Source organism: Sinocyclocheilus rhinocerous, unplaced genomic scaffold (genome assembly GCF_001515625.1).
Source record: "Sinocyclocheilus rhinocerous isolate Xijiao unplaced genomic scaffold, SAMN03320098_v1.1 scaffold2085, whole genome shotgun sequence".
In the NCBI taxonomy this organism is placed as follows: domain Eukaryota; kingdom Metazoa; phylum Chordata; class Actinopteri; order Cypriniformes; family Cyprinidae; genus Sinocyclocheilus; species Sinocyclocheilus rhinocerous.
In genome coordinates this window covers 360,245-371,265 of record NW_015623685.1, presented here as the reverse complement: position 1 = coordinate 371,265, position 11,021 = coordinate 360,245, and the positions used below count along the sequence as shown (strand labels likewise).

Genomic DNA, 11,021 nt, shown 5'->3' with positions numbered 1-11,021 from the left:
ATCAGTCCCTTGCACTTAATTTCTGATAATCATACTCAAATGGAGTTAACAAGGTTTTTGACGACCGAATGACGGAGATCTGTGTTTTGTCCATCATTAGAACGGCCGCATCTGAGGCAGTAAATTAATCACATTACGTTTTCATCAGTTTGCAGGTTATAAAGTTTATTGTAGCTATTTGGGTATGAGTTCAGCGCTGCGCATGCGCCGCTCAGAAGTGACGAACGTGGAAACACAGCGGAGAGATCAAAACAAAACAACGGTCAAGAATTATAACAGAGGGCCTACAGAAGGCCTTTATTTACCCCCCGGAGCCGTGTGAGACACTTTTTTTTATGGATAGGCGCTTTTTATTTCACTTCTTTTGGACTGAAGCATGCAACACCCGCTGAGTGCCATTAAACAGCTTGAAAGATCAAAGACTATTTTTTATATAACTCTGACTGGATTCGTCTGAAAGAAGAAAGTCATATGCACCTAGGATGCCTCGGGGGTGAGTAAAACGCAGCCTAATTTTAATTTTTGGGTGAACTAACCCTTTAACGCTTTCATCTGTGCATCTCTTCAGCTGCTTTAAAGGGATGTTTCGGGTTCACCTGAAGCTCTGTTGACAGCAGCTGTGAAACATGAATGTCCATTACCACAGAAAATCATTTTGCCATTTCAAAAAATGTGTTTTGTTTAATAACTGCAAAAACCACAACAGTTACAGTAAGACACTTTCAATGGAAGTAAACGGGCCAGGCAATGCATGCAGTGTCAGCAGCAGAGCCACACAACTTTATACCTGTTAACATGAGAGATAAAAATGTTTACTGACCGTGTCTGTTTTATCCCGTTTTTAAATTCCACTTACTTTCACATGCCATGCTTGAAGGGTTCCACAAAATTACTTTAGGTATGAAAGCCTTTAGTAATTAATTAGTTTATAATTATGTCTAGCGTTTTGTACAGCTGGGCCTGGGGACAAACTCAACTGGAAAAGTAGTTAAAATTAATGTATGTCCTAGTCGACTGTTTAAGTGCCCTATGAAGTAGACTTCACAAGTGAACGTTCCATCTGAAGTGAGATTCCAACCCAGGAGCCAACATGTTCAGTTTGAAGGGCACTGATTATTTATTTTACACATTAAAATTTTCATCAATAACTAAATTTCTAAAATTGTTCAGTAGCACACAACGCAATGTATTAATGGTGGCGAATCTAATTGAGTGAAAATTGCAAACATTCTACAAAATACACATTAATTTATGCACCAATAAAATAAGCAACACGTTGCGTTTTACTACCAAATTAAATAACACTTAATTTGACTGCAATTGTTTTCTGAACAAATGGATATCATGAGTTCACACATACGGCTCCAACACTAGTCTTATTTGTTCGTGCGTAAATACAGGTTAAATAAAGACACGTCTAATATAGTTATGTTTTTTTATGCCTTTTTTTTTTTTTTACTCCACAAGATTCCAACGCGCATGCGTCACACGTGGCTTTTTCCCGCGCAGTTATTTTGAATGTTAACGGAAGTTATTTACCCCCCGGAGCCGTGTGAGACACTTTTTTTTATGGATAGGCGCTTTTTATTTCACTTCTTTTGGACTGAAGCATGCAACACCCGCTGAGTGCCATTAAACAGCTTGAAAGATCAAAGACTATTTTTTATATAACTCTGACTGGATTCGTCTGAAAGAAGAAAGTCATATGCACCTAGGATGCCTCGGGGGTGAGTAAAACGCAGCCTAATTTTAATTTTTGGGTGAACTAACCCTTTAACGCTTTCATCTGTGCATCTCTTCAGCTGCTTTAAAGGGATGTTTCGGGTTCACCTGAAGCTCTGTTGACAGCAGCTGTGAAACATGAATGTCCATTACCACAGAAAATCATTTTGCCATTTCAAAAAATGTGTTTTGTTTAATAACTGCAAAAACCACAACAGTTACAGTAAGACACTTTCAATGGAAGTAAACGGGCCAGGCAATGCATGCAGTGTCAGCAGCAGAGCCACACAACTTTATACCTGTTAACATGAGAGATAAAAATGTTTACTGACCGTGTCTGTTTTATCCCGTTTTTAAATTCCACTTACTTTCACATGCCATGCTTGAAGGGTTCCACAAAATTACTTTAGGTATGAAAGCCTTTAGTAATTAATTAGTTTATAATTATGTCTAGCGTTTTGTACAGCTGGGCCTGGGGACAAACTCAACTGGAAAAGTAGTTAAAATTAATGTATGTCCTAGTCGACTGTTTAAGTGCCCTATGAAGTAGACTTCACAAGTGAACGTTCCATCTGAAGTGAGATTCCAACCCAGGAGCCAACATGTTCAGTTTGAAGGGCACTGATTATTTATTTTACACATTAAAATTTTCATCAATAACTAAATTTCTAAAATTGTTCAGTAGCACACAACGCAATGTATTAATGGTGGCGAATCTAATTGAGTGAAAATTGCAAACATTCTACAAAATACACATTAATTTATGCACCAATAAAATAAGCAACACGTTGCGTTTTACTACCAAATTAAATAACACTTAATTTGACTGCAATTGTTTTCTGAACAAATGGATATCATGAGTTCACACATACGGCTCCAACACTAGTCTTATTTGTTCGTGCGTAAATACAGGTTAAATAAAGACACGTCTAATATAGTTATGCTTTTTTATGCCTTTTTTTTTTTTTTTACTCCACAAGATTCCAACGCGCATGCGTCACACGTGGCTTTTTCCCGCGCAGTTATTTTGAATGTTAACGGAAGTTACGCCAGCGGTCACGCTACAGTGCTGAGGAAGCGCGTCTCTGAACGGTAAGTGATCTGGAGATATGATGATGATAATGTAGTAAAATGAGGCTTATCAGTAGTATTCAGTGCAATTCAGGATGTCATGCATTACTACATGTATAACTAATAGTACTTGCTGACATTTGAAAAGCAAGAAAGTCCATATAGACTTCGTAAACCTAAAATCGGCTACAAATATCAAACATAAGTCTGTGACCATCATACACTACGCGATTTTCTATGGAATCTGTCTACTCAAATCTGCAGACTGGCACTAGTGTTAATTTTTCCAGACTAAATCGTGGCAGAAATCGTGTAGTGTGTTCCAGGCTTCAGTCGTTTAGTATTTCTCTCTGTAAACATTTACAAAGTCGCTAAGTGTATGAAGCCTGATGTTTTAAAATTGGTTCAGATTTGATTCCTCAATTCATGTACCCTTTCATAAAAATGTTTCTAGCAAATATTGCTCAAATAAAAATGGATCATTCCTTTATGGTGGGGCTAATTATGAAGTTTGGCAGGTACAAAACTACTGGCCCGACTGGGATAGCCGAACAAATGACCTGACATTGAACAGATCTGGCCCTCACGGTTTCATTTTCATTATCAAAAAAGTTAACTAAGTGTAGTCAGTAACCTGACTAATACCCTGTCCATAGCTAAACTTGAAAATTCAGTTCAATATATATATATTTTGAGAGGAAGTTTTGAAAATGACACTGTAGTTTTCAGCAAACTCTTGCATTTCAGAAGTATGAAGAACATTTTATTGATGTAATGTGTGATATGAGTCCTTGAATATATTTATCTTAACTGCGGTTGAGTCCCAGAGGAATGTTTTTCCTTCAAGAGCTCCAGCATGTGAGCTATTAAAGCCCGTCTGATAGCAGCTGATCCCGGAGAGAGCAGCACTTTGAGCTTTCCAATCGGATGGCCCTTCCCGCTCTGAAGTGAAGAGGGCCAAGCATCTTATCAGCTTTCCCAGGCCGGACACAGCATCCTCTTGAGAAGACCGTAGTTCTGAAGCGCTGAGCTGCTTATCAAGAATGGCCTTGTGTAGTGTCGCCATTATTAGACTGTCAATCACGGTCTGGGCTCATGAGCATTTCAGTTTGAGAAGCTGCTCTATGGCACATGACCATTGATGGATGCCCTTTACAATCTCCTGTTTCTCTTCACTTGTGTTTTTGCCATGCGGCTACTTCCAGGTGAAACACGGCACTGTTTGGATCATTCAGTGGCTGGAGGGACGTTTTCTGTTAGTTCCTCTAGAGCTGATGATTGATTGATGTTAGAAGTGGACTGAACCACACTCATATCTGAGCGTATTACATGGTTAATTAACTCTAAACACACCCCTGCTTTTTGAAATGTATTGGAATTTATACAACAGTTCTTTTCTTTTCACCGTTTGTATCACTCCGCTTGCCGAAGTTGCCGTGTTTCTCACAGCGAGTGTTATGGCGGACGCCCAAATCCACTATAATTTTAAAACATAATACTGTTTTTTTTGTCACGGAATGTAGTTTTAAGTGCATTTTAGGCAAGAATGTACTTGTTTGGACTTTAAAAATGCGGTTTGTTAATAAAGATAGTGCCTATTTGAAAATTTGCTTCGATGTTTTCGGACACGTGAGCTCCAGAGCGTCAGCGGGCGTTCAGCGCTCATGAACCCGCAGAGAGAGCGCCTCACCTCGGCCAGAGCTTCTGGAATTCACTGCTGGCTCTGATGTCTCTATAGTGGTTAAACATGAGATATTTTTCGCTTTGGGTAAATCTAACGGGCAGTCTTGGTCTCATTAATCTATTATTTGTTCCAGAGCAAATAGTTTTGGCTATTAAATCTCTTAAAATCTCATCATGTTTATGTAACTTCAATGCTGTATATCAGAGCGCTGCCTTTGTACTTCTGACTGAATTGCCTCGCAACTTTTATGATGGCTGTTTTTGTTTATTAAATATTATTATTCAATAAATAATATTTTATATAAATAATAGTAGTATTTAGTATTGGTAAATGGCGTGTGTGTTCGTTATGGTGATTTTAGTTTCTTTGTTCCACCATTAGATGGCGACAAAAGAGTCAGCAAGAAAGACTTTTAAATTGAAAAATGTTAAAGTGCCGTTTTGAGCAAGGAAGTTATTTTTCCTTTCAACACCAGCTTGTACGCAGCCAACAAATGCACCGAGCAGCGCTGTCATCAGAAATCACCCTTAACAGATGAAAGCATAGTAAGAGCCTATCAGACTTTCAAACTAATTGTGAATATGTGATTGAGCTGAAGAATGAATGCTGTATCAGATGCAGGTAATCACGATCGCTCAGTCAACCTCTCTCATAATACTACACTATCGCTTTACTACAGTAATACAATAAGTTTTAATGAAGCAACTCAACGTTCCTTCGTTACTAGTTCTAAAGAGATGTTCTGGAATTAGTAACAGCTGGGCTCAACTGTTCAACTTTAGATTTGAATCTGTGGCGGAAGGAAGTAGGTTCTGCACAAAAGAGGGATTTTAAAGACGCTCCGTTGTTATTTTTTATGTATTTTACACACTGGTGCTGTATAAACGCAATATCACACACTCGCAGACGTGAGATATGGCTGTATATCGGCACGCTGACTATCTTCTCGTGTGATATTGCTCCTATGTCTGATGCTGTTGGGTGTGTTATGATGATGTTGTGGTGGAATCAGGCCTTGATTCATGATTTATCTCAGTTTTTATGTTGTGAATATGGTAGAGCGTTCAGTTTCCTTATTAGGAACGGAAACAATATGTGATGATGGACAATCATTGTAGAAATAATGTGCATGAAGGCTTCATAAAGATACTGAAGGTAGATTCAGCAGCTATTTTCTCTTGAAAAAATATATTTCTGCATCACAATAACGTAAACACTGCTCAGTGTACACTACCATTTAAAAGTCTGGGTTCAGTGAGATGTTTAATGTTTTTGAAAGAAGTCTGTTCTGCTCACCAGGGCTGCATTTATTTGATCAAAAATTGTGAAATATTATTCCAATTTATAATAACAGTTTTGTATGTGAATATGTGTTAAAATGTTGCATTTTATGCTGATTACTCCAGTCTTCAGTGTCACATGATCTTCAGAAATCATTCTAATATGCTGATTTGCTGCTCGAGAAACATTTCTGATTATTATCAATGTTGAAAACAGTTGTGCTGCACAATATTTTTGTGGAAACTGTGATACGTTTTTCAGAATTCACAGATTAATAGAAAGTTCAAAAGAGCAGCATTTATTTGAAATAGACATTTTTTGTAACATTATGAACGTGTCGCTGCTGAATAAGTATCAGTTTCTTAAAATCTTACTGAGACTTTTGAATGCATGTCTTTAGATGCTTGCATGAACCATGCAAACTTTCTTTTGTTTTCTGACCTCACCAACATCTTCTAGCTTGATTTGAACATTTACTGCTGTGGTTGATTTGGCCACAAGGTGGCAGTATTGAGCAAAGCACCACATATGATCCCTCAGATGTGTTTTGGGAGAGTCGGTGTTCTTGTGATTCAGCTTCTTGTTCTTGAGCATGCACAGGTAGATCTCAAACTTGATCAGGTGTGTGAGAATCAGTGAGCGAGTGTGTCAGAATCAGATACGCCGAGTGTTTCCCTGACTTGTCCTCGGGAGCATTTGAGGAATTTTTTTGTTTTGCGTTTTTGTTTCTCTCTGATGATGTGATTATGGCATTCCCTACACACTGAAATCCCATTGATCCTAATAACACTGGAGGAATTGAACTCCATCCCTTTGCTCTGCTACCACCTGTCAGTGACACATGAATCATGGGCCAAACCTGCTCAAGTCTTTTGTCCCACTGCGATAAATCCTGATACACCCTATTAGACCGAAGAAGTGAATGTGAAGGCCAGGCGTTTAGTTACAGCATGTGGCGAGAGAATGTGCTCTCGGCACGCGAGGGACCGTTTCTCCTCTCCGTCCGCTCTTGTGTGTGAGCTCGCCTTGCTTTTATAACCTGCGCCGGTGACTGGTTATAGAGCGGAGTTAACTATGATGTAGCCGTTCATTCTTTTGCGGCCAGCGGCGCGATGCAGCTGTGTTTGAGACTGTAGGATAGTGATTCAAAACACAGCTGAACTGAAGATTCATTGCAGATGGTTTAACAGCAGCTCAGCACTAGTACAGCTGGTTAAACACAGTTAAAGGAATAGTTCACCCAAAAATGAACGTACACCATCCATGATGTAGGTGACTTTTATTCTTCAGTAGAACACCAAAGAAGATTTTTAGCCGAAACCGTGCTCCTTGGTGATTCATATAATGAGAGTCAATGGGTACCGTCACTTTGAGAGTCAAAAAAACATATCATGCAACATGAAATGAATCCCCGTGGCTCCTGACGATATATTGAGGTCTTATGAAGCGAAACGATCGTTCTGTGCAAGAAACTGAACATTATTGACAACATTATCACCTGTAATCCAGAGCCTGTTCTTTGCTGTTCTACCCTTTGGATGCTCTGACAGTGAGACCACTGTTTAATTAACAGCACATTTCAATTTTGGGTGAATTATATCTTCAACAAGGTGAATCTCACAAAACCTAAGGTTGCAATGTTTAAATTAGAAAAATATACAATAATAATAATAAGAAGAAATTACACGTTATGACTTTTTCCCCATTTCCCGTTCTCATTGTTGTAATGTGTTTCATTAAATTATTATTTTCTCTCTACTTGAGGTTGTCATTGTTTTTTTTGTTTGTTTTTTTTTCAAGCGAGAACCTTTAAATGTATGCATGTTTCACATACATGTTTAGTTTCAAATATTGTGTGAAGAATTAGTGGATTGGAGTACTTCTTCCAGGTTCTGCTCAATACGGCTCAGGCGTTAAAGAAGTTTAACAATGATAAACATATCGAGTTAATATTAAACCGTAACACGCTGACAAGCGCTGCTGCATTGTATATCAGTTAAGAATTTTGCCATACACATGTATATTACATATTGGAAAAAAATGAGTGATTAAACATGTAATAAGAATAAATAATAAAGGTTTGTTGTTCTGATATTATTCATCAGAATATCTCTTCTCCTGTCCCTGAAAAGGTCCAGATTTTTAAGTCTTCTCATTTTAGCTGCGGTTTAGTCTACTTTCTTCATTGAAAACATGCATTACTGGAAACTAGCGAGCCATGTTATTTGAAAATGGAAGTGTGATTTGATTGGTAAATTGTGCTAAAGATTATTGATAGTAGTTCCCTTCTTTGTTTAAATGGTTGAGTGTCTTTTGGGATGATGGAATGTTTTCTAGATGTGCTCTGGAGGGTTTGTCTTTGGCTGGAGGTGATTGTGAGTCTCGCTCCACTGGGTGGCAGTGTGCTACATCTGTGGGAAACCTGCATTAAGACTAAGACTTGATTCATGGCATTAGCATGGTGTTCACCATCTCAGGACACTGCTAAAGCTGGTTTTGGATGACCGGTCAGTAGATGGACAGGACTGATTTGGCTTCATCTCCAGTCTCACCTCGGCCGGCTGTAAAGTCCAGTCGTGGCGGGACACCTTTAGGGCCCTGAGAAATCAGTTTTATTTTTTCCCTAAATTCCATTTTTAAATTTTTCTGGATTCCGTTTTTTTTTTTTTTTTTCAATTTACATTTTTCTGGACTCTTTATTAATGGTTAAATTACATTTTATTAATCAAAAAGCAAGTCTAATTAACTAAAATTAATATAAAACTTAGCAAATTTAACATCAATTTATTAAAGGGTTAACAAAAATGACATGTTGAGGGCCCTATGAAATGTTTTATTTTTTCTCACCTTCTGTTTTGTTACCAAATTCTGTTTAAGATTGTCTGATTATGTGAATGCATAAAAACAACTTAATTTTTTTAAGCTTATTTTTAATCCTATGAAATGCTTTTTTTTTTTTTTCTCCCCTTAGAAATTCTGTGTTTTGTATTTACATTTTTCTGCTTATCAAATGAAGGCATAAAGTATTAATTTAATTTATCTTTTAATTAAATGAAAATTAAACTAACTTTATTTTTTGGCAAACAAAGTTACTATTAAAATTAAAACATGAAGGAAATATTGTGTGTGGTTATTCCATAATAAAATAAAGTTTTAATAATTTTAGTAATAGTAGTAGTAGCTAGTAGTAGTATTACGTACATTTTACTAAACAATAGTAATATGTGACCCTGGAGCACAAAACCAGTCATAAGGGTCAATTTTTTGTAAATTGAGATTTATGCATCATCTGAAAGCTGAATAAATGAGCTTTCCATTGATGTATGGTTTGTTAGGATAGCACAATATTTGAAAATCTGGAATCTGAGGGTGCAAAAAAAATCTAAATATTGAGAAAATCATCTTTAAAGTTGTCCAAATGAAGTTCTTAGCAATGCATATTACTAATCAAAAATTAAGTTTTGATATATTTACGGTAGGAAACTTACAAAATATCTTCATGGAACATGATCTTTACTTAATATCCTAATGATTTTTGGCATAAAAGAAAAATCTATAATTTTGACCCATACAATGTATTGTTGGCTATTGCTACAAATATACCCCAGCGACTTAACACTGCTTTTGTGCTCCAGGGACACACATATGTCTTCAAGTGAAACCAGACATTTATTTTGACAGGTTGCCGTGAATACCTTTACATTTCTGTGTGTATATGATACGACCATAGTTTCTCTCAAAAGAAACGGTCAAATGTTCATGAAGTGACTCTCAGAGCAGTTCTGGAGAGGTTGTTCATGCGTTTATGTCCTCGACAGACGCTGAAATCACCGCGAGCGTCACACGCTTCAGTAAACGAAACCGCGCGTCTGCATCATTCATTCACACAGAGACACGCAGAACACAAACGATTCATATTTAAGTAGTCTTTTTGCTGCTTAATATTTACAGATACTAGTCCATATCACGATTCACGAAGTGCAATGACCTACTTTTGATTAATTCATCCAAACTTTGACAAATTCCATGACATTCCGCGTTATACAGTAAACTCTGTTTTTATGACTGGGTCCGTGTTTATCATAGGGCTCTTCCCCACTGACCTCCAGCGCTGCCCGGCGTGCTTCGAGGGGGCTGGGACGAAGACGCTGGACATGTTGTGGAAGTGTGCGGTGGACAAGGGCAGACGGGACATGACCTGAGAGAGGAAACGCTGGAGAGCGCATCCATCACACCAGAGCCGCAGCAGTGATCAAACCCCAACCAGCAGCGCATGAATCAAGCACTTCACACCCTCTATATCAAGAGCCTCTTACGCTCATTAGCTGAAGGCCTCCTGAAATCTGGCAGTCAAACCGTTCCTAGCGCACTACAGTAGAGATGGACACCAGGAGAGAGTCTGTTCATGACTGAGACGGGTTATTCATTGATCTGTGGATCATTAGCGCTGGACGTCTGTATCATCCGTCTGTCTTTTGATGCTAATTTACTGGAGTGGCTTATTACCTCTGCATCCAGGGCAGACACTTCAAAGACGAGAGGTCAGTTCTCCAGCCAGTCCGTGAGAGCGCTGACCACTGGACAAATGGCCCAAGGGTCATGAATTCAATCTCATAGTTTCAGGAAAGGAAGGCCAGACTAAGGTTTCGACTGCCTTGATGCAACACGTTTTCAGACGGTAGAAACTATTTAAATAGATTTTGTAATAGAGGATAACAGCAATGTGGCACTGTTGCCACGGTGCAAAATAAGACTTGAAAGACATCAAAACAAGTTTTTTTTCTCCATTTCTGTCACCGATGGCGTTTTGGTTTCTTGCCACTGTCGCCTCTGGCTTGCTTAGTTGGGGATGCTTGAATGATTGCACAGACATTATTGGAAGAGAGCTGAACTGGATGATGACATCACTGAAATATCAATGAACTGACTTTATGCATTATTGACACACTATTTTCCTATTTAATGCTGTAAAGCTGCTTTGACACAATCTGTATTGTTAAAAGCGCTATATAAATAAAGGTGACTTGACACGTTGTAGGGGAGCGCACTCGTTATATCAAGCTTATTTGTAAATCTGAAGATACGTTTCTGTGTCTCTGATTTATTTAATATTGTAATTCTGTCGACCCCTGAAGTGGGTCATTAACGTTGACATTATCTGAGCACTCTCTGAATGACTCGCATTTGATACATGAAGTGTTGGCCCTTAGAAATGGACTAGAGCAGCAGTTCTGAACCTTTTGGACTCCAAGGTCCTCTTATT

The 11,021-nt window shown here is 38.2% G+C and overlaps 1 protein-coding gene across 1 annotated transcript in view; it reads left to right on the top strand.

The window, feature by feature from the left end:
- LOC107729212 (ATP-dependent RNA helicase DDX54-like) overlaps positions 1-9,960 on the top strand; it is a 30,376-nt gene extending 20,416 nt beyond the window's left edge. The window contains exon 20 of the mRNA XM_016539677.1: positions 9,845-9,960. Coding sequence (XP_016395163.1) covers positions 9,845-9,960 — 116 coding nt within the window. The remainder of the gene's footprint in view (positions 1-9,844) is intronic.
- The last annotated feature ends 1,061 nt before the right edge of the window (positions 9,961-11,021 follow it).